The sequence below is a fragment of the Somniosus microcephalus genome, chromosome 9 (assembly GCF_052327205.1).
Source record: "Somniosus microcephalus isolate GS21.2 chromosome 9, FLI_Smic_1.0, whole genome shotgun sequence".
Lineage (NCBI taxonomy): Eukaryota > Metazoa > Chordata > Chondrichthyes > Squaliformes > Somniosidae > Somniosus > Somniosus microcephalus.
Genome location: NC_140995.1, coordinates 145,841,611 through 145,866,711, shown reverse-complemented (window position 1 = coordinate 145,866,711; position 25,101 = coordinate 145,841,611). Strand labels below are relative to the sequence as shown.

General features: G+C 42.1%; 1 protein-coding gene across 1 annotated transcript; it reads left to right on the top strand.

Annotated features, from left to right (window-relative positions):
• Positions 1 to 24,782, top strand: LOC147112749 (heparan sulfate glucosamine 3-O-sulfotransferase 5). Its single transcript, XM_085997355.1, has 2 exons — positions 1 to 2,816; positions 18,075 to 24,782. The coding sequence occupies exons 1-2, from the start codon at positions 2,710 to 2,712 to the stop codon at positions 18,997 to 18,999; spliced, it is 1,032 nt and encodes a 343-aa protein (XP_085853481.1). The 5' UTR covers positions 1 to 2,709; the 3' UTR covers positions 19,000 to 24,782.
• The last annotated feature ends 319 nt before the right edge of the window (positions 24,783 to 25,101 follow it).

The following is a 25,101-nucleotide window of genomic DNA, read 5'->3' as shown; positions in this document are numbered from 1 at the left end:
AGGAATTGCAGATGTGAATTGGGGTGTAGGGGATGAAAAGTACTTCCCAGTCACTGTGACAACGTTTTATACAATTTTTAAACAATTTAAATATCAGATTCAGCAATAGGGTATCAATACATATCCTTAATAACCCACCACAACGGGCTGAATGTTCAGGCCTCACACCTGGTGGAAATGGTAAAATAGTCTCCTGAAAATGGAGTATAAGAACGTACTGCCCTATTGCTGAAATTACAGCGACCATCGCCATTTTGTTCCAACCATGCTGATTGAAATATTTAGATTGAGATTCTATGATGTTAATAGGACCTCCGTGCTATTTTTGGGCTGAACTGGATAGAGCATGTGGCATGCATGCTCCAACCAGTATCGGCAGGCAGCTTGACAAAGAGGACCTGACAGGTGAGTTCTTCTTCATTTTTATGGGGCCAGGAGGAGCAGGAGTGTTCCTCCAGGCTCTAGAAACCCAGCCTAGGCCGCTGCCGCTCCAGCTCCTTCCCCACCCCAGGAATCAAACCGTCTGATATTGAAGCGACCCAGAGCCGAAGGGTTGTCCCGGTTGCTCAGTTTCTGGCTGCATCCTGATGGTCTGATGCAAATGAGGCCTGGCCCTGAAAATGGACTGGGACTCCTGGTGGGAACCGTGTCCCAGATTCCACCCCACCCCAATGTTACTGCAAGAAATGAGGGAAAATAACCACAATTTTTGACACAATCATCCCCTGAACAAGGGCTGAAAGTCAGGTAAACCTGCAGCACGAGTTATGACAAGTTGGAGCCCCCACTGCACTACCAGTGTGTCCACTTGTTTTAGGTCCATACTCAGGGCTGTTTTTGAGCTACCAGCATTTTTTGATGCTCTTAGCTTTTTTGAAGCAATTAAGTCAGCTTTTGTGCATTTGTCAAGATGGCATGATTGGAAAAACTTGCCAATACAAACTATCCAAGGCTGGAAGTTCGCTCCTTGTAGCCTCACTGGTGCAAACCCATGCCGTAGTGCAGTGCATTGATGTGCTAACACCCTACGCCATTAGGCTACCTAGAAATATATGTAAATTCACTCAAGTGCATTTCGTTCAAGCCTAAATAAAGATTTGTGCCAGAGAAAGGTTAAAATTGTAATTCAATTGACTATCATTTGCTATATTGGGATGGGGATTATGTTCAGTCTATTTGATTTTTGTAAGCCAGCACAGCAGCAGACTGTTGTACATAATACATCTTCATAGATGCTCCATCAAAGTGGTGGGCAGCTGTCACCACTGCTGCTACTGCCTTTGTAAAGGTTACAGCTGATTGTTTGAAGCTGGAAGAGTTTAGTTTCATGTAATTGATGGAAAAATAAAGAAGCTTACATTGTGAAGACTGTAATAGGATTAGCATTTTTTTTCGCTCACAGAACCATAGGGACTAAGAAATAGTTTGTATGTTTCTCCGGTGATTCTCTTTCTATAATATACAGCATAAAATATTTAAAGAAAATTACTTGAAATGTATGTCATGGGTGGCTCAGTGGCCTTGGAATCCCAACGGGTTGTGCCACAGCAAGACATGGGTAGTGGGTGCTGGTTGCCCACACAGTGAATTCCCAGTTTCTGCTGCTCCACTATGGGGAAGTATGAACCATATCCTCCCTCACAAGGAGAGAAAAACCAAAGCTGGAGGGGGATTGATCTTGCAGCTGCTTTCATTCACTTTCTAACAGCAGATTATAGGACATTGTGGCAGAAGCCTGGAAGCATATTGTCTTACTATCTTCCTGTAGGCAGCCTGGTGTGCCTAAAGAGACCTAAAGAAAGAAGGAAATGGAGAGATAATAAATATCTTATGGGAATCTTGTGTAACCCTTGAAGTAAACGGAGATTATGCTCTGCTCAAACAGATGGGGCTCATTGAATACAGACCAAAAGAGTAGTAGGAGAACAGAGCTCTTTGTTGAGTGAAAATAATTTTTGACATGCTTAAAGGTCTGCTGAGTTCATTCCAAAGGGCTTCAGATACTTTACAAAGGGAGTAACATTGGTACTATTGCTTCACTAAATATCACTGTAAATCAAGAAGTTAGAGTAAAGTTAAATTTGAAATACTAGATTAGCAAAGGTCGAACTGTGGAAAAAAAAAGTTTCCTGGAAAATTTAGGTTGTTTCAACATCTGCTACAATGTGAACTGAATCCAACAGACAATATGATGAATTTGAGGGAAGTTTGAATGATGTCCCAGGTGTTTCACTCGTCTGATAGTAATAGCATCCGTGCCCCTTTTAAATCTACAGCAACTCTACAGCTGAAAAATCAAAACTTTCTCATGTCAAAGACACAGATTAGTGCTTCTGTTCTACATAGAGTTGGCATAACAAATGTCATGATTGATAAGAGTTAACTGCAAGGGAATACAGGCATGCCCTGTAAATTGGCACTGTGCATTATTGTTAAAGTGTAAAAAGCTAAATAATGAATGGGCTCTCCTGGAACCTTTACTCTGGATCATCATTCTTCATTATGGGAGAAAACTATTGATCTAACGGATTATCTACGGGTTCCATTTTTTTTTTTTAAGTATATGCTTACTTAACCTTTAAAAACCAAATGATTGATCAACTGACTTCTAATTAATGGCAGCCTATGGATTTCCACATTTCTGATTGGTGCTTTTACTCTCTGGTCACTGCAGGCTGAAGAAGCAGTCCTGAAGATTGATGGAGGGCCATGCTATTCAAACAGCAGGCGTTGCTGAGACAGAAGCTCTTTGTGCTGGGCAGCCTTGCTGTTGGAAGTCTCTTATACATAGTTGCCAGAGTTGGGAGCTTGGATAGGTTAGTATATTTATTCACTTTTCACATTGAAAGGGTGACATTTGTGTTGTATTACCTGTATTTGTTTCTGCACGTAATAAGTTCCAGTTAAATGTACTTTCTTAACTTTGTGCCTATTTGACATAGCAGTTGAATGTAGGTTCACGCCTACAAGTTCAAGATCTCGGAGAGCCCGCAGAGGAAGACGTGTCTGATGGATGAAAAATCTGAGCACAAGTCAACCTGAGACTTACACCTGTTCTTTCAGAGCAGCTTTGGCAGAGGCTTAGGGATAGGCCAATGCCAGGCTTGACAGGCAGGGAAGGGATGGGAGAGAGGAGCCTAAAAGAAACACGTCCATTGAAGTGAGCAGTTTTTTATGGAAAATATTTTGTTCTGTGGGGCAACTGTTTTAAGTTATTCCAAGAACACTGACTAAAGCAACGCTCTGCACTTTCTCTAATTTCATCATAAAATTCAGAATTTAAATGTATAGATTTAGGCTAAGCTGGCAATTACTATGGCCCCGAATTTGCGGTCGGAGGCTTCCCGCGGGGAAATGTCTCCAATCCGCAAATAAAATGCCCGTGTACCTGGTGGTCCGGGAGGTACGGAGATTCGCGGTCCAGAGGCCCACACATCCCAGGAGCACAGGCAGTTCGCAAGTGCCCCTGGGATTAGGTGGGCTGGCCCAACGAATGAAAGAAGGGAATCCCCGTTCGTACATATGGAGATTCCATATGTACGGAAACCCCATGAGCATGAATGGGAATACCCCAAAAATACCTCTACACTTCAAATAAATAAAAAAAGAATTACATAATTAAAACTAATTAAAATGCCATTTAATTAAATATTTAAAACAAAAACAAAAATTTGAAAAATAAATTAAAATATTTTTAAAGGGGCTAAAAATAAGCTTACCTTATTTCATAGGTTTTTTAATGTATAAATGATGGATAAAAATGTATTTTTATGTTTTTATAAACTTTTACACTGGTAAAAGCAAGCCTTACACCTGGTTTTACCAAGCGTAAGAATTTCATGGGCATTCGCTGGTCTCCGCCCATGGATGCCCTTTTCCCAGGGATGCAGGTGATCTGTCAAGAAGATTCTTGAAAGATCGCAAGTTCTGGGTTTTCGCGCATGCGCTTTGCGCACCAAAACCCAGAACTTGCGGGGCCCTTATGAGCACGTACACACCTCGTACATACCCGTAGGGGTGGCAAATGACGGCCCATTGTCTATACATTAGCAAAAATTCAGCAGAAATTAATCAAACAATTCCACTGCTAACACATAAAAACAACAGCATTTCAAATAAAATCTCTTCAAATTCATGAGTCTGTTGGTGAGCCCATCTTTAACACAATCATTTCTTTGGTCAGTTGGGTGTTTCACATATGCAGAAAAAGATCTCGTAAGAATCTCCAAATCAAACTACTGAGAAATGTACACAGATAGTGTTTCTGTTTGTTCGATACAGACTAGGTGGTGTATGCCCCGACACTCTCTCCCTGTAGGGACATACACCACTTAGCTAAGTCCACAGAGTTTAAGTACAGGTTGCAGAGCCAAGGCTTAGGAGGCCCCCAGGTGTGTGCAAGGCTACTGCTTGAGTTTAATCAGCTAAAACCAGAGAGTTTATCATCACTGATCACAGGTAAGCTACCCACTGCTGGTCCAGTGAGGACCACCTTGTCTAAGTGAAGGAAGTAAGACATGACAACTTCCATAATAATACTTTCCTCAGTGAGTAATTCAGGACATTTACAGCTTTTTATGGTACAGCACATTATGGCTCCTATAATCTGTGCTGCTTCATGGATTGGCAAAATGAAACATATGGGGGGAAAAATTCTGTATCGCCCCATTTGGGGCGCCATTATCGGCCGTGCGCAAAGTTTAGCACCTGGTGCTAATTATCGCCTCCGACGGCAAACTTGGCTTTTATCGCCCCGGAGGTGATTGGAGCGCTAAATCAGGCGCTTCACACCTGTCTTAAGGTGCAAAGGCCGAGGAGCGAGGCGCTACCTAAGAGCGCTGGCGAAGCAAGGAAGGGCAAATCAAAATGAACCTGCAAAGTGCTGCTAAGTACCCAAAACTCCTTCACACAACATTGAATCTCTTCAGAAGTCTCTCTCTCTCAGAATGCGTGGTGCAAAAATGTCACCAACAAAAAAAGGCAGGAAGCGGTCGCCTTTAAATAGCGCTCCCCCAGTCCCTTTCTGACTGCAAAACGCTCCCCTCAACCTGACATTGCTAGCGGCAGGCGGGAAGGCAGGGGCCGCCACTCATTATCCGGTCCGGGGCGCTACCGGGGCATTGCGCACTCGACTGATCTCACAATCTGCCGGCGCAGGAGATCATGGCGGTAATGTTTAGCGCCGCCGCAAAATGTCTAGTTAATTTTGCGAGTGGCGCAAACATCGCCGCGCCAGGGCGCTAGTTGCTTTGCGCCCCATTAGCGCCCTCTTAAGGTGCTAACGGGAGGCGCAAACAACTGATTTTTTCCCCCATGGGATTTCCCTTCCAATTTGGTTTTCATTAAATATAGCAATAAATAAATCACTAATAAGTATTTTCCATTCAATAAAACTAAAATGATTGCAGAAATAAAATTAAATAACAAAACTGATGTATAAAAACAAATAATTGCTAAAAGTAAAATTATTTTGCACAAATAAAACCAAGCAGGTAAGTTCCTGATCGCAGCTGTGCCATGAAGAGGAGGTGTTAAATGTTGAGCCGTCTCACACAGGTAATGAGCTGAGAATTAGCATGTGAGTCACCCAGAACACTCTCCTTAGCTCCTAGTATCTGAGTCAAGAATAGAAATGAAAAAGAGGGAGAAAATAAAAATAGCTATTTTGCATTACAGTAACCGCCAGCGAAGAGGAAGAGTTTAGAAGTATCCTTGTTTGTTGTCATTCTCTGGTCAACATTAGACATTACTATAAATGTCCTGAAATTAACTGTAATTACAGTGAAGTCGACAAGGGGAGCAGGAGAACTCCAGGTGAAAAGAAATAAAAAAACAAAATAAGAAACAGCAAGAATGGGAATAAGACAGAATAGGAAATATTTCAAATAAGTTTAAATAAAAATAACAGAATTAAGATTAAAAGAGCTAAAAAAAAGAAGAAATCCATATTACTTTTTAAGTCTGCACTTCCCCATCAAGCCACTCATATTTAAAAGAAATTGTCTTCTCTCTTATCCCGTACTTATCATTCCAGCCTGCACCCTGACATTTACGGACGTTGTAATTGATGCAAAGATCTTGACTTTTACTCACCCCGCCACCCACCTCCCCCCCCCCCCACCCCCCCACTCTTTTGCATCCAAAATCTCCAATAGAGCCTGTTAGCCTATGAATTTATTCATTTAAAAATACAAAGAAACAAAAAAACAGAAATGGTTTTGCCAATTCTGTCATTTTGTATCTGAAGGGGGGAATCGGCCATCAGTTTTGGCTTGATTGATCAACAACACTGTGCCTGACACACAAATGGACTGAGCCTACTGCCGCATTGACATGAGGTGTATGTCAGACTAGAGCATTTCACACACAACTTGACACCAGATAAGTTCAGATTGTCATCCTGTCTGACTTCCAATTATTTCAGATGTGACCAGCAGGAATCTGCATTGCTAATGAATTATATTTTCTCAATTAAAAAGTGCTTTCTGGGCAACCACCACATCAGTAAAAATGTAATCTTTTTTGTGAGTATTTTTACAAAAATAGTCTTTTTCTATTTTTTTCTTATTTTTAAAAAGAAACACTTAACCCAAAGCAATCCATAGTAAAATTGACCTGACACTGTTTGCAAGGCACTTACAAATTCAAATTGGGTTACTTTGCACATTCACACTAAATGGCGTGATGTCAGTGGGATCAGAATGAACACATTTTACATTAATGATGGTGTACAGATGTTCTGTCGGAGGGAATAGTCAAGATACTGATTGCCCAGAATAGGATATATATATATATATATATATAAATATATATATATATAGAAATAGGATATATATACATATATATATATATGTTCCTGGGACTAGGGACAGGGTCACTGGCAAGGCTTGGAAGCTAAGCAGCGTCAGACCTGGAGGAGTGACCATCAGGGAAGACCAGGTGCAGAAGGTCACGGAAGGAGCCCCGAGGAGGGGCGGTTGGTGAGAAGGTCACGGAAGGAGCCCCGGGAGGGGCGGCTGGTGAGCAGGCCCGGGTGTTGGGCTGAAGATTGTCGGACAGGAGGAATGGCGGAAATGGAATGGCAGCACGCACAGACGCAGCGGCTTTGCTTCTCCCAGGACGGTGCTATTTACGTTTAATGTTAATGTTATTTGTACTGGACTCATGGGAGCTTGCAAGATCACATTTCGTTGTTCATGTACTTGTGCAATGACAATAAAGTTGAATTATTATTATTATTATATATATATATAGAGAGAGAGAGAGAGAATAGGATATATATATATAGAATAGGATATATATATATATATAGAATAGGATATATATATAGAGAATAGGAGATATATATATTGTATATATATATATAGAATAGAATATATATATATATAGAATAGAATATATATATATAGAATAGGATATATATATATAGAATAGGATATATATATATTGTATATATATATATAGAGTAGGATATATATATAGAATAGGATATATATATATATATAGAATAGGGTATCTATATATATATATAGAATAGGATATATATATAGAGAATAGGAGATATATATTGTATATATATAGAATAGGATATATATATAGAATAGGGTATATATATATATAGAATAGGATATATATATATAGAATAGGATATATATATATTGTATATATATATATAGAGTAGGATATATATATAGAATAGGATATATATATATATATAGAATAGGGTATCTATATATATATATAGAATAGGATATATATATAGAGAATAGGAGATATATATTGTATATATATAGAATAGGATATATATATAGAATAGGATATATATATAGAATAGGGTATATATATATATAGAATAGGATATATATATATATATATATACATATATAAATGACAAATCACTACAGCCAGGAGGAAAAAAATGCAGGAATTGTTCATCAATAGTACTGTAGAAGAAGAGAACTGTTAGATATAGAAAAGGAAATTGATATATTTCACTGACTGGTCCCACTGTTACTAGCAATAAATAGAATGCTGTAATTTATGATTAGAATCAATAAATCTTTGATGAAATCCATTTCTGTAATTGTTCTGTAAGGCAGACATGCTCAATAATTTAAACAGAAATTTAATGTAGTTATATCAGCTGTGTGTCATAAACTGACATCATGTTAATATGATTTAAAGCTCATTTCTTTCATTATTATTTATATGACATAGAAAACCTGTTATTTTCCCGTTCCTCCTATGGAGTGGGTGAAGCTTGGCTCTCGCTGTTTCACCTATCACAAGTTGAATCAGATTTGCACTGGTGAGATACTGTAGATACTGCTTATATGATTATAATATAGATCATACATGTCCAGATCATAAACCTTTATTTATGGCTGAACATTCATTTCAAGACTTTCTGGACTCGAGGATTTGTGTTTTGCGGAAGCAGTGGTTTTCATGGAAGAAGATGAAGGTTTTAGTTCAGTTCCAGAAAGAATGGCAAAAATTACTTTCGGCTCTACTCTTGCCACAGTAGGCAAACAAACTACCTAGTGTGATACTTACACACAGAGCGAATAAATCCCTGATTTGATCCATGGATTTTACTGACTTAGCTGATTTCAGTCAAAGCGGTGGAGGGATATTACTATTAGCTTCAGGGAAGGGAAAAAATCGGCAGGTTCCTAGCTCCTGATCCTAATCGAATGACCACTGTTAGAAAGTGAATGTGTATGTGGATGTGAATTAAGGGCGTAGTTGGTCTCGGCTGTGGCCCCTACACAGTTAATAGCTTGCCACCATTTGCACTCCAAGTTCACACGCAAAGGCCGCGATTTTGCCGCTGCTCAAAGTGCGGGTTAGGAGGCGGGTCCGCTGTCAAAATCGAAATGATTGACAGCGGATTGGGAACCCGCTCCGAACCCGCCTCTATGTAAGTTTCCAAAGTCTCGGGTCTGCGATTTAAGAACAGACCTGACACCAAGCGGCGGGGGATACATTTAAGATTGTTAAATGCTTGTTAAACGCTTGTTAACTACTATTTTGCCTATTTAGCCTATTTCTCTTTTCTCACTTTTTTAACGGGCTTCACATCATTCTGAGATCACGTCAGGTAAGTAGGTTGGGTTCTCTATGTCTCCCCATTGCTGTGAATAGGTGACAGCTGTAAAAATGGTATGAAAGCTACCATTGGTCACTTTCAAATGTCAGAAGCTTGAGTCTTCAGGACTTGGAAGACACTTTTGAGCTTTATGTAGTTTGGCAGTGTTTGGAGTAAACTATCTATCCACTGTCACCTTCTTGGAGCAAGCTCTCTCACCATTGACAGGTCGCTTCTGTCATCTCAACTTCAGCTGCCATCTATTCCAACAACATCGGTGCCCTTGAAAAAATCTCACCTTGGTCCTCTGAATCCCTCCATGATCAGCCCCAACACCAACATCACCAGGCACACCAACATCACCAACAACATCACCAACAATAACACCAACCTTCTCCGCAATCACCTGATGCTGTACAGGACACAGGGCATCAGCACCCGACAACATTGCTGCCTGGGAGGCCAGGGATGGCATCACCATGGCCAGATTTACTTCACTTGACGCTGTACACCTTGGCTGCCACATGATGCGCCAGGTTGACACCACCCCACACCAGCACCATAAAGCATCCCCACAATGTCCAAGCCATTCCTTTCACATTCATCACAATTAGAGGGGGGGTGGAAGTTATATCCCAACATTCACTGGAACTCAGTAAGATACTTCCAAAGGTGAGCACAGATCTGTCCAATAAGGTAAGTGTTGAAAATATAGATTTCAATGTTTGACAACACATTAAGAGAAACTTCATTTGAACAGTAGCTGAACCACCCAAGTGCCTACCCTTGTGTGTTGTTAGTTCGTATGCTTGCAGTAGGTTGAGGATGAGTGTGAGGGGTGGCTAGTGAGATGGGGAAATGATAATGTAGATAGAGAGGGATGGGTGAAGGTGCAAGGTAAGTTGGTGTGAGTAAGAATGTGCAGGAGTAGGGTAGGGAAGGCAGAGTGATGTGAATGTGATGAGTGGCACAGCAGGATGAGGTTGAGTGTGGCTTGGCAGGAACGTTTTGTGACCTCCTCCATATGGAGGGAGTTGTGGGAGAACCTGCGTGCAGCTGTGCACCTCTGTGCAGTGCTTGTCAGTGTTTGCAACACCTCAATGCTGTAGAACACTGACAGCAGAACTGTCAAGATCAATTTGGACATGGCCCCTTTAAGGAAACCGGCTGATGACACATCATCAAATGACATCATCAGGCCCGCTTCCTATTAATTGGCCTGGAGCCTCGCTGGGTGGGCTTAACAAGCCCAATCAACAAAAAATCGCTTGGAGAGTGTGGGCTGCAGTCAGCAGCGGGCTGGGACCGCGACACCGACCCTGGCCGCCCTGGACCCACCTCGGTCGGCGAAATCGCGGCCAAAGAATGGTAATTTGTCTGATGTATCAGAGGAATGTCGGCACACAGTGGAGCCATAGCCCAGCATTAACCATTGCTTTCAGAGAGGAGGAGAGAAAGTTGAAGGGTGGGTGTGACTTGTTTCAATTAAGACCCATTGTGTAGGAATTGGCAGATTTTCTGTGGGAATAAGAGATAGTGCTAATTGAAGGAGAAACTGCAGAAACATATTAAAAGGGTGGGCTAAGGGAGACCTGGGGGTGGGGGGGGGGGGGGCAGTGGGAAAGCTCAGCAGCTGAGGCTAAGCATAACAATAAAACAATTCTTTCAGTAGCACAACAGCAAGAGGGCAGTCAGCAGAGAGGTGAAAAGCATTAACGATGCAAACGGGCTCGAGCCTGAGGATGAGCACAAACATAATAAATATTCTGAACGACTATTCCCTCCAAGTATTCACAAGGGAAGACACGAGCAACATGTCCTTGCCAAACAAAAGTGTCCCAAGTAAAATCAATGACTTTGTTATAAATGAGATGGAAGTTCTCGATAGGCTAAACGGGCTGAAAACAAATAAATCCCAAGGGATAGCTGGTATTTATCCCAGTGTTGACAGAGATTTGGGAGGAGATTTGCGAGACATTGACAATCATTATCAGAGAGTCCAGTAAATTGACAACAGGCCTATGTGGTGCCCATATTGAAAAGGGTGACAAAACAGGCAATGACAAACCCATTAATCTTTCTACATTAAAGGTGCTATATAAGGGTAAGTGGCGTTGTTGTCTTTCCATTCCATGTAAAGCAATGAAATTGATTATCAGGAGTAAAGTTAAGAAAGAAGCAAGAAATAACTTGCATTTATATAGCACCTTTCACAACCTTGGAACGTCCCAAAGTGCTTTAAAGCAAACGAAGTATTTTTGAAGTATAGTCACAGCCAAACTGCACACAGCAAGACTAGTTAACAGCAGTCAGCATGGGTTCAGAAGGGAATGATCCTGCCTGACTAACCTCCTCAACCTCTTTGAGGAAGTGACAATCCAAGTGGATTGTACTAATCCCCATGACATGCTGTATTTTGACTTCCAGAGGGCTTTTGATAAAGTTCCACACAGCTCAAAGCTGTAGGAATTCAGGGTATAACCTGGGAATAGATAAGAAACTAGCTGAAAGATAGGAAACAATGTGTACTTGTTAGTAGAGTTATGTCGGTGGGAGGTCAGTACTAAGTCGGGCACTTCAGGACTCAGTGCTGGGACTAGTGCTGTTTCTACCTTACATAAATGGCCTGGATTCAGAAACTCAATGCAAAGTCACCAAAGTTGTGAATGATACCAAACTAGATGGGGCAGTGGAATGGGAAGAAGCAGCTCAGAAATTGCAGAATGAGTTGGACAAGATATGTAAGTGCGCAGAACCATTGCAGATGAAATTTATTGCAGATATATGTAAAGTGTTACACATAAGAAGGAAAAATAGACACAGATGAATAGTGTTAGAATAGTTAAGAATGAAACTGAAAGAGACCTAGGAGTCTTGGGGGGGGAAATTCAGTTGATTTGCGCCTCCCATTAGCGCTCTAAGAGGGCGCGAACGGGCCGCAAAGCAACTAGCGCCTGGACGCGGCGCCGCTAACGCCTCCTGCGAAATTCAGCGGGATGTTAGCGGCAGTGGTAACCATTAGCGCCCCGCGGCACTGCGCCTCTGGCAATAGCATCATCGCCGTGCACAGTGCCCCACTTGCGCCCCGGCCGCGATCTTCGGTAGCGCCCCCTGACTTACTGCCGGATGCTATGTCCGACAGGGTCAAGGAGCCCTACCTGCAGCCGGGGCAGCACAAATTAAAGGGGAGGTGCCGGGCGGCCGTTTTTGTTGCTGTCCCCGGCCTCCTGTGCAGCCCCCCCATGGGGTGCCAGCTACGCTCCGTGAGCCCGGCACTTCTCTTGAGGGCCAGGCTCTTTTGCCGGCACACCGATCCCTGGTGGCCCAGCTGGGCGCCGGGATGCGCTGTGCTAGGCCCCTCCCCTTTAATGAGGGGGGAAAGGCCTGCAGTATCGCGACGCAACGTGCCGCAGCGCATGGCACTGCTGCGCGTAGCGCTGCAATATTCACTCGCTGCGCCCCAAGAGGGAGGCAGGAGCGCTTCCAGTAGTGCCCCGCCTCCCTCTTGGGGCGCTACCAGTCAATTTTGGGCACGGGGGTGCTAACTTTTTTGGGGCGCTAAAAGTAGCGCCCAGGCAAAGTTAGCGCACCAAAGAGGGCGCGACACAATTTTGCCCCCTTAGTAGTTTAACCAATGCAGAGCAGCAACCAACAAAGCCAATAGAATGTTGAACTACATAGCTAAAACCGTACAATGCGAGTCAGAGGAGGTAATACTCAAACTTTATGGTGTTCTAGTCAGATCGCACCTTGAATACTGTGTCCAGTTTTGGTCTCCAAGAGCTGGCAGGGTGGGCTCCGACGTGGGCAGGGAACCTGGTTTCCCGCAGACCATGCCAACTTTAACGGCAGGGCCTGAATTGAATATGAATCCCACCCACAGCCAGCCAGAAGGAGAAGCTGGTTAGCTCCGGGCAGGTAGGCCTGCGGCACTAGGCCACACAGAGGAGGGAGGGAGAGATCTGGTGGGGGCCAATGCCGGCCTCCGGAGGATCGATGGGGAGGAGGACAATGCATATCGTGGACTCCGGAGGATCGTGGGAGGAAAGGGCAGATCGGGGCCGGCCACTGGAGGATCGGGGCTGGCCTCAGGATGATCGTTGGGGCGGGGGTTCCGGGAAGGCGATTGGAGGCCTATAGAGGGGGTCGCTGATCGCGGGTGGTGGGCTAGGCAGGGTCCCTGGATCCAGGAGGTAGTTTTAAAGGCACTTACTGCCTGGATGTAGCAGTCCCCGCCTTGCTGTAACTGCCGGGTTTTACGAAGTGTGTAAAACCCAACCAGGTAGAGTTAAAAACAAAATGGCGGTTAAAGAAGAGGCTTCCAGCTTCATTGTAATCTTTAGATTGACGTCCTGCCTCCTGGCAACGGGTTGGCTTATAAGTTAGAAGAAAATTAGAAAAGAATGTAATCTGGCTTGGGGACTTCAATGTCCATCACCATGAGTGGCTCAGCAGCACCATTACTGAGCGAGCTGGCCGAGTCCTTAAGGACATAGCTGCAAGACTATGACTGCAGCAGATAATGAGAGTACCAACACAAGGGAAAAACCTACTTCACCTCGTCCTCACCAATCTACCTGTTGCAGATGCATCTGTCCATGACAGTATTGGTAGCAATGACCACCGCACAGTCCTTCCGGAGATGAAATCTCGATTTCACACTGAGGACATCCTCCATCGTGTTGTGTGGCACTACCAACGTACTAAATGGGATAGATTCAGAACAGATCAAGCAGCTCAAAACTGGGTATCCATGAGGTGCTGTGGGCCATCAGCAGCAGCAGAATTGTATTCCACCACAATCTGTAACCTCATGGCCCAGCATATCCCTCACTCTACCATTACCATCAAGCCAGGGGACCAATCCTGGTTCAATGAGGAGTGTAGAAGAGCATGCCAGGAGCAGCAACAGGCATACCTAAAAATGAGGTGCCAACCTGGTGAAGCTGCAACACAGGACTACCTGCATGCTAAAAGGCGGAAGCAGCATGCTATAGACAGAGCTAAGCGATCCCACAATCAATGGATCAGATGAAAGCTCTGCAGTCCTGCCACATCCAGTTGTGAATGGTGGTAGACAATTAAACAACTAACGGGAGGAGGAGGCTCCATGAATATCCCCATCCTCAATGATGGCAGAGCCCAGTTCGTGAGTGCAAAAGACAAGGCTGAAGCGTTTGCAACCATCTTCAGCCAGAAGTGCCGAGTGGATGATCCATATCGGGCTCCTCCTGAGGTCCCCACCATCACAGAAGCCAGTCTTCAGCCAATCCGATTCACTCCACATGATATCAAGAAAAGGCTGAGCGCATTGGATACAGCAAAGGCTACAGGCCCTGACAATATCCTAGCTATCGTGCTGAAGACTTCTGCTCCAGAATTAGCCGCACCTCTAGCCAAGCTGTTTCAGTAGAGCTACAACACTGGCATCTACCCGACAATGTGGAAAATTGCCCAGGTATGTCCTGGCAACAAAAAGCAGGACAAATCCAATCTGGTCAATTATCAGCAAAGTGATGGAAGGTGTCATCAACAGTGCTATCAAGCGACATTTACTCATCAATAATCTGCTCACCGATGCTCAGTTTGGGTTCTGTCAGGACCACTCTGCTCCAGACCTCATTACAGCCTTGGTCTAAACATGGACAAAAGAGCTGAATTCCAGAAGTGAGGTGAGAGTGACTGCCCTTGACATTAAGGCAGCATTTGACCAAGTGTGGCATCAAGGAGCCTCAGTAAAATTGAAGTCATTGGGGATCGGGGGGTGGGGACTTTCCACTGCTGGAGTCATACCTCACGCAAAGGAAGATGGTTGTTGTTGTTGGAGGTCAATCATCACAGCCCCAGAACATCGCTGCAGGAGTTCCTCAGGGCAGTGTCCTGGGCCCAACCATCTTTAGCTGCTTCATCAATGACTTTCCCCCCGCTATATGGTCAGAAGTGGAGATGTTCGTTGATGATTGTACAGTGTTCAGTTCCATTCGCAACTCCTCAGATAATGAAGCAGTCCATGCCCAAATGCAGCAAGACCTGGATGACATTCAGGCTTGTGCTGATAAGTGGTAGGTAACATTCGTGCCACACAAGTGCCAGGCAATGACTATCTCCAACAAGCAAATATCAATGCCCCTTGACACTCAATGGCATTACCATTGCTGAATCCCTCACCATCAACATCATTGACCAGGAACTTAACTAGACCAGCCACATAAATAATGTGGCAACAAGAGCAGGTCAGAGGCTAGGTATTCTGTGACGAGTGTCTCACCTCCTGATTCCCCAAAGCCTTTCCACCATCTACAAGTCACAAGTCAGGAGTGAGATGGAATACTCTCCACTTGCCTGGATGAGTGCAGCTCCAACAACACTCAAGAAGCTTGACACCATCCAGGACAAAGCAGCCTGCTTGATTGGCAACCCATCCACCACCTTAAACATTCACTCTCTCCACCACCAGCGCAATGTGTCTGCAGTGTGCACCATCTACAAGATGCACTGCAGCAACTCGCCAAGGCTTCTTCGACAGCACCTCCCAAATCCGTGACCTCTACCACTTAGAAGGACAAGGGCAGCAGGCGCATGGGAACATCATCACCTGCAAGTTCCCCTCCAAGTTACACACCATCCTGACTTGGAAATATATCGCCGTTCCTTCATCGTCGCTAGGTCAAAATCCTGGAAATCCCTCCCTAATAGCACTGTGGGAGTACCTTCATCACACGGACTGCAGCGGTTAAAGAAGGCGGCTCACCACCACTTTCTCAAGGGCAATTAGGGATGGGCAATAAATGCTGGCCTTGCCAGCGACCCCCACATCCCATAAATGAATTTTTAAAAAGAGAATTACCGTAGTGCTGGCCATTTCAGTTTAAGTAGTCAAACATTTTTTATGTGCCCTTTATTTGGCTGTTTCAAATTTAAGAGGGTATCACTAGAGAAAAGTAGCTACAATGCAGTCTTTATGTTCTTTTCTGATAATCCTGAGGCTTGCGGATGCTACAGTTTCAATACTAGCCATAGGATTTCCTTAGGATAGTGAGTACTACATGTGTCGCCAAACCAGTGGTGGAAATAAATCCAGGATATGATGGTGACCAGTAGTGAATTATGATAAGTACCTCAACAATTGAACATGATTTGATAACTTCCATACAAGTTCATCCTGAGTACTTGCTTTAGCATTGATTTGTTTAATTAATTCATTTAAATTTTTGTTTACAAACCAATATAGTGTCATTTGTGTGCTAAAAACTGAAGAATTTTCAATCCCTCAGTACCTGCAGGCTCTAGTTCCTCCATGTGCCACTCTTTTAACTGAGAGTTAATCTCCTGCCTTGAGGTATGTACCCTTGCTCACAACTTCCTTTTCTCACCAGACTGATTACATTACCTCCGCCTAAAGTCAGCTATTAATATCCAGACTGCAAAGCATCAGCTATCGATATGGAATATATGAGGGCTGATTTTAACGTCAGGTAGATAAGGGATGGGTGGGGGGCGAGGCGTGCCACCTGTTGGCAGCGTGAGGTCCGAACCATTCTGAGGCCCGGTCCTCATTTGCAAGCTGCGGGGGCCAAGTGGGCGGCCTGTTGCAGTTCGTTGGTAGTGGGAGGGCGGGTAATTGACCGGTTCTCATGCTGAGCTAGCCGAGAGACAGAGCCTAGGAGAGGAAAGGCGATCCCGGGAGGCCACTCCGACAGTTGTGCAACAGGCCAAAAAAAAATTTATGGACCCATATGGAGCACTCCTCTTCCTCCTGGCACACCAAAAAAAAATAATTAAACATTGCCTGGGCCGTTCTTTTGAGTGGCCTCCAGTGGTCCCTTTAACAACTGCTGGTTAGGCAGCTTGCGCCTGGTAGAAATGGACGGACTGTGTCCGGTGCACGTTCCACCCATTTGTACCTGAAAATTGCAATTGGGCTCCTTTGTCCATTAGAGGACCCTGATTTGCATATTAGAAATGGCCTCCAGCTTGAAACAGGCAGGCGTTCCATCTCGGGGCCCTCACCAAGATGGTGGAAGCCAAAGCGCCAGTGTAAATGGGGCAGGAAGTGACCCAATTTTATTTTTGGCCCAGTACTGCCCTGTTCACACCAAATGCCGTGAGTTCAAATCAGCCCTATGGTGTTTTATGGATATATACACAGATGAAATAGTGACCCTGCAAAATACATTTACCTGCCTCAGTGAATAAGTCAATATTCTGTACCAATTCTTTATCACACTACTTTCAGTCTCGACTCTTCTATGCTTTTATCTTCCTTGTTCACAGGTATCGGGAGATAACAACTAAGGAATGATAGTGCTGACATGATCTTAAAGTTGAAATACTCCTGTTTGCCCCTTGGAGTTCAATCGGTGTATAAGTAACTCTCATTAGGAGCAATGGAAGAGAAACAAACGTGGGCTGAATTCTAATTTGTGCTGCAGCAAAAATACGTTGGCACTTGACAATAATAAAATTCTGCTCCATTTATGTACCAAATTAATCCACTTTCAGAAAATTCACAGCAGATCTACTTGTGATAAATTAAAATTAATATTCAAGAGGTTATGAGGTATGCATGCTAAACAGCTTCTGGAAAATTGAGCATAAATTATATAATACTACTGTATTAGATATTAGATTTTCTCTCTATTTTCTCTGCTTTATCTCTCCCATCATTGCTGTTTAATTCCACACATCTTTCATTCAGGCAGGAAGGCTGGTGAATGGGCTATAGGTCCTATTATAATTGTGATGTTAGTAGTGTTTCCTTACTAAAATTAACATGCTTATCATGAGACATGAAAGCCATCTTTTTCCTCAAGGCAATTTGACCCAAATGACCTACCAGCCTGCTTGAAGTACCATTGGGGTCATTTTCACCTTTGCCGCTGGGCGGTAACGTGTACGGGCAGATTGCCCAGCCATTGTAGAATCCATTGTAAATGTATTGATAACCAATAGAGCTTCACTGACTATGCTTGTTTTATTACAGACTCCAGCCCACATGTCCCATAGAAGGTCAATTTGGGGGCCAAGAGCAAATCATGCTTCGTGCTTTACAGTACAAGCGAGGCTTGTCACATGACTTACGCAGAGGCAATGCAACAAAGGAACAAATCAGACTACACAACATGGTGCAGCAGCTTCCCCAGGCCATTATTATTGGTGTTCGCAAGGGTGGAACACGTGCCCTGCTCGAAATGCTGAACTTACACCCAGCTGTAGTCAAAGCCTCACAGGAAATCCATTTTTTTGACAATGATGAAAACTATGCTAAGGGTATCGAATGGTACAGGAAAAAAATGCCCTTTTCCTACCCTTATCAGATCACTATTGAGAAAAGCCCAGCATACTTCATCACCGAGGAAGTCCCCGAAAGAATTTACAAAATGAACTCGTCCATCAAACTGCTGATCATTGTGCGAGAGCCAACAACTCGAGCCATTTCAGATTACACTCAGGTGCTGGAGGGCAAGGAAAGGAAGAATAAAACATACTACAAATTTGAGAAGCTAGCAATTGACCCCACTACCTGCGAGGTAAACACTAAATACAAAGCTGTGAGAACTAGTATATACACAAAACACCTGGAGAGATGGCTCAAGTACTTCCCCATTGAACAGTTTCACATTGTGGATGGCGATCGCCTCATAACTGAGCCGTTACCTGAACTCCAGCTAGTGGAGAATTTTCTGAATCTGCCCCCCAGAATAAGCCAGTATAATTTGTACTTTAATGCCACAAGGGGGTTCTACTGTCTGCGGTTTAACATTGTATTTAACAAGTGTCTGGCAGGCAGCAAGGGACGGATACACCCTGAAGTGGATCCCTTGGTTGTTAACAAATTGCACAAGTTTTTTCATCCTTTCAATCAGAAGTTTTATCAGATCACTGGAAGGACATTTAGCTGGCCATAGAAGTGATCCTTGCAACACTGTGTGTTGATGTAAAGCAAAAATTGTCAAGAGAGTGATATCCAGTACTTTCAATGGTTGGCATATAACAGTAGTCATACTTTCCAGCAAATGGGATGGTGTGCAGCTGACTATATAAGGGTTTGTTATCAATATGGCATACTTATAACAATATGTTTTAGGGTGCTATATTTTCTTCCATTTGGTCATTTTAGTAAAAAGATCGATGTGAGTGTAAAGCAGAGATCACTGCTTTATAATCATATCTATGTTTTCTTATAAACTTGGCAAAGGGAGCAAAATATGTAAGTCGTTTTTTTTAAAGAAATCTTAAACAGAGATCAACCATTACCACTTCCTTTCCGTCCTCACATGTATGGTTGTCACTCTGTCTAATTTGGGACCAGTTTTTAACTGAGGTGCCTGGATATTTATTAAATCTAAATCTGCCACTAAAAGCCAGATTTTAACACTTCCCATGTCAAGGTTGCTAAGATTTTCACTGAATCTTCAACAACAACATTGGAACCCTTAGGTCATGATTGTATCATAAGCCCGGCCCCTATTCTATCCCCTGCCTGGCTTGGGGTTGGTAGAAGGTGGCAACCTTTTTCATACCAGAGGGTGAAACTGCTAAACCCAATTGCAGAATCTGCTAGGCTACTTGTTTTTTTTATTTGGCCTGCATGTGTTTCAGTGGGGAAATGGCTCTTCATGTAGCTTTTGTTTGTATAGTACAATCACTAGTGCATGTTGTGAAGGTTTTGTTTACATTTATTCCTCAATTTTAACAGATTGTAGTGAACTGCTGTCATTTTGAAGCTGCTATAGGTTCACTGTACAGCTGTCACACAATTTGACTCTACAGTGAAGTAAATGCACAGCCATTTTCTCTCAGAAATAAAATCCTGGGAAAAGTGTTGTCATAAAATACGTAAATATATTTAAATAACAAGATTAATTAGACCTGCCAGGCTCTAAACTACCATCAGCTTGTTCATGTTTTCTAGGTTTAAAAAATTATTTTCCCAAATAAAAAGTTTTATTTACTCACACCCGATTAGCTCTACTAAGCAAAATGAGGGAAGCGGCTATTACCACTGACTCCCTAGAGAATGCATTTTGATCTTCCAGTATTTTTTTACTGTCACTACAGCTACCAGTTAGAAAATGGAAAATTCATCTTAGAGCTGTCATTAAATTCACTAAAAAATGTAGGATAAAGGATATGGGGGAGTGACTATTGTGGTGTGTTGTATAGCAGTCTTACTCCAGCTCAATGGTTCCAGCACAATTTTGGCTGCCAAACATTACCAGTAACTCTCACCACTGGCATTAGGTATTGGACAGGTGCAGTACTTCAAACATTGACATTTAGATTTTTTTAGAGGAGAGGTGTAGTATGTTTCAGTCACAGAAAAATGTTCAGTTAGCAAATTACCTTTTTGTTATTTTATTACTTCAAAAAAAGTTATCCGCATTTGAAAAAAAATTAAGGGCCCCAGGTATTGGGAGGGAATGTCAGGCAGGGTTCCTCTCCACGATCATTATCTAGTGACCCCCAGCTGGAATGTTTGTGTGTGTGTGTGTGTGTGCGGACATTGGGTGGGAACAGAATTGGACTCAGTTATGATTCGCTTAACAATTAATTAACCTACCTCACACATGAAGAATGGATACTTGGCTTGAGTATTGGAGCAGGCCAAATACTAGCACCAATCAGCAACTTCACAAATGAAAGGCAGAAAATTGGGGGAAGACATTTTTTTAAAGAATTTTCTTTTTCTTCTTCTAGGATTCCTTGGCTGAGAGTGCACCCTGCTGTCACTCTTTAACAATGTTTACATGTAGCCAGTCACAGTTCAGGTAGACTCATTCTGGAACGTTCCCTATTGGGAACCTACAACGCTCAGGTTCCCTCTCATGGTCCAGTTGAGATTCGGAACTTGGCTCGTCATAGCTATGTGTATTTTATTATTACTTTGAAAAATTATTCTTTTATTGTCAATGTTTGGGGAACTGCAGCTTTAAATGGAATTCCTAATAATGCACATACATTTTCTTTTATTTTCCAACTGCATCATTTCTGTGATATTAAAATGTCAGCAACTCCAAGAAATCAACAGCTTTTCAAGTGTGAAGTTTTTAGAGTGAGTAGATGTGTGTGGCCATTTTCGTTCAAACATCTTGACTACTTGTCTTTCAATATATCATTTACTGTTGATTAGATGGAAACTCTACCTTTTTTTCCAACAACAAATACACAACCACAGGACGGAATTGTACATATGTAACATACTTTTGTAAATACTAGTTTGACACTGAGCAGTTCTATTTTGTATATTACTGATTGTGAATTGGGTGTTTAAACTGGGAATAGATTTTCTGTTCTGTCTGACTTGCTTTTGCACACTTTGCTCTCTATTTTCATATCTTTCTAATTGGTCCCTGATTCATTCTCCATACACACAAGGAACTCAAAACCGTTAACACCTGCTACAACTTCTTGCAAATGAGGCTCTCTTGTTCTTGAACAGTAGTTAGAAACTTGGCAAGCTGCTGCTAACACCATCATCTGCCAAGCAGTAAAAGGAAGTACACTATTTCACAGCATATTGCAAATGTCTATGTGATCTCTCAACAATAAAACAACTTCTGTTACTAGACTGTAAAATAATTCATTTTGTATTAGCTATCAGGACCTTTTATATACCCTCCTATTATATTGACATATGTCATAATTTACCATAAAAAATAAAAATAATTTCTGATCCATATCTGTATATTTGTCCTACAATTTGGTCCAGTTACAGTACTTCAGCACCTGATAATTAATTGAAATTATAATCTCACTATTGTAGTTGTAGCCCCACTTAATATCTGACATTTTGCTGGCACATTGGGTGTAATAATACAGTAAGACAGAAACCACTGTTAGAATCCTGGATCTTTAACTTTATCAAGCTTGATGTAGCAGCTGTGCATTACTGTTAAAGCTGTAGCAACTTTTTCTTGGCCTAAGTGATCAGATTCTAATTTTTCCTTCTTAATATGGTCTATCTGTGGAACTGCAAGAGATAATCAGCTTTAATGCATTATCTCAGTACAGCACCTCCAAAAGGCTGCATTATTGCAGAATAATTTACCTTCAAACATACAAAAAAATCCCACATGCGTTTCAAAAACAAGGTTTTTATACATTTTGCTACAGTGTTTTATTGGCATTGTGTAATTTGTATAGATGTTAGCAAGGAGAAAAGAAAGCAGAAGAGTATAAATGAACACTGTATGGTAAATTACAGAAACATTAATTTACCACCAGCCAATTAACAAGCTTTGGCCATTTTTATTTAGGCAATTTACATTTAGTAGTTACAGCTTCCTAGTTGAGTGAATTTTGGGACAAATATGAAGCCGAAGAGCTGATTTTTACGGAGTGGGAATCAGGGGTGCGGGAAAAAATGGGCAGCGAACCATTCGGCTCCACCCGGATATTGAGGTCCAGATGATTGTAACTCTCAGGCCTCATTTACGTGTCCCATCACTGACTCCTGCCTGAAGCTGGCAGGAATGACATCATCATCGGAGAGTCAAAATTGATGGGGAGTTAGGCCGCCGCTGGAGGCCCACAGAAATGGTCCCCGGCAAAGTAAGTACGGATGGGGGGTGGGGGGAGGGGAGCGGTCGGTATGTCCACGATCATTAGGGGGAAAGCCTGGGGAAGGGGAGGCCCAAGGTGTTCTTGTGGGACCAAGAGGAGCACTGCTGCTCCACCTAGCCAACAAGGAACCTTTAACAATTAAAAAAAGACTTGTCTGGTTCTCCTGTGGTCTGAATTCTTACTGCCGCCAGAGACCGTGCAGGCCTTAGTTGGGCCCAATGATGTCGTCGGGACAAAACACTGTCATTTAAATTAGGCCCCCCTCCTCTGGGGTGAACAGCCTTCTCGTGCCACAATTCAGGCAAGTAAAAATGGCAGGGGCACGGGAACATGTCGGGAAAGCAGCGCAAACCTCTCCCGTCATCTTATCTTCCCGCCCACGCTGTTACCGATGGATGGAGGGATTAGTATCGGCCCTTAAGTAATTAGCTGTGAATGTCTGGCTACAAATACATGATTCCCAGTATGAGATAGATTACTGCTGCATATTTCTATATATAATAAATGTTAAGGATGGATAGGCCTAAATGATATCACTTCATAACTCATAATACAGAAATTATTTATGTATATTTGTAGGGGACTAACAAAAAGAAATGATACACTAAAGGTATCTTTAAAAATATTACACTTTATTGTATGCATTTGCAAGTACTTCTTCTCTGTGCATTTAATGATTCTAATGGTTAAATTGCTGTAAACTGGGTTTGGGCAGAGAAAATTAATTGACATAATGTAATGTTAAACATAGTTAGGACCATATCACAATTCTTTAAAATATCTTTCAGGCGATTCTTATTTTCTAGGACAACCGCAAAACAAAAGTGTCCCTGGAGCAGTTTTCTTCATTGACTAAGCAAAATGGATGTCACAGTTACCACTAGTAAATGGTTTTTACTTAACATATGGTTCATTCTCACTACAGAGTTACATACAGCACAGTCCATGCATCATGCTTCCATTGTAAAAGGTAAAAAAAAATGCCAGATCAACTCTGTTATCAAAACACAAAAAATCCAATGTCTTGCATAACTTGAGTATACAGTACTCTAAACACTACATCATGTGCCTGGAGAGCACTAGTCACGCTTTCTGTGAAAGCTTTTAATGTCAAAAATTTGCCTGTTAGTTTATATGTTCTTCCATGCAATGTTACATTAAGCACACAGAGAGAGATTTTTTGTTGAATTGTAATATTAGTGTAATTCCTGGTGTACCTCTTGCCACAGATTTGCTGTGGGTCTATCTTGTGGTAGGCTGTATTGCATATCAAGCAATTTAACATATTGTTAGGTACAAAATGGCAAGAGCTTGAACTCAAGCATCAAGTATTGGGTTTCAGTTGGGCATAATATAGCGGTACCACTAGGGCGTTTATACAGTCAAGTGCAACGCTAGTATTTTATATATGCCTATGAGCCGTGTCACAAAATATTTAAATTATTGATTAATATGGCTTCTTTTATGCCAAGGCTGCCATTTTCAGCTATGAACCTGGGAAGAACACTCACTCATATAGTAAGGCAGCCATAACCATTCTCTAAATATTTTATACAAATATATGATGCACAAGAAAAAAAATCCATGGCAGTTTTCTTTTCGGAAGTTTGTCTCGTGCATGCAACACAAACCTTTTTCTTTTTTTCTGTTTCATTCAAACGTTAAATCCGCTCTGTGGCACAGGGACTAGACCATCCCTAGACGTAGTCGCTCAATTCAAACTGCAGCCAGCTGTTGAGCCAGGCTAGAATGCACTGTGACTGATAGTCCCCTCCTAAGCACCTGTGTGCACAATCTTAGTCTGGTCATTACAATTGCATTTAAAAGTAAAGTCTAAAATATTTTAATGCCACATCACAAAAATATGAAATCAGGCCCAATATGGTGATGGAAAATCAGATGCAATGGCAAAATAAACACAATCTATTTTTCCTAATCTGTTGTAAGAGGTATACTATTGTAACCTGGAACTAGCCCAGCATCAAATGTTTCAAACCGCACTGTGGAATTTGTAAGCATCATAACTTCTGTATATTTTCACTGTACACATTATTTGTTTATATGTAAGTAATGTATGTACTGAGACTGCATTCCAATAATAAATGCTTATGTAATATTCACCATTCGCAATTTTTAAATTGTCTTATCTTTGATGCTTGGCTTTCAAGATAAATTTAGATTATTTTAAAGATCTATGTCGCTTAGAAATTATTGTTTGTAATGTAAATGTATAAAGCCTAAAATAAATAGGTTAATATCTCTTTTGAAATAATAGACAAAGGAACGTCATGAGAACACATCTAAAATTCAAACAGTAATTTCTGCTTAATACATACATTTTTAATTCTGTTTTGGTCTCAGGTTTGTTTCTCCCATCAAAATATCATTGCTATAAGAAATATTTATATATAGTCAGCTCCACTTAAATGGAACAGTTAAGGGTT

Bases quoted from the DNA above. Each gene is read 5' to 3' on its own strand.
- LOC147112749 (XM_085997355.1), top strand. From the start codon at position 2,710: ATGCTATTCAAACAGCAGGCGTTGCTGAGACAGAAGCTCTTTGTGCTG. The intron at 2,817-18,074 runs GTTAGTATATTT...GTTTTATTACAG, and splicing joins AGAGTTGGGAGCTTGGATAG to ACTCCAGCCCACATGTCCCA.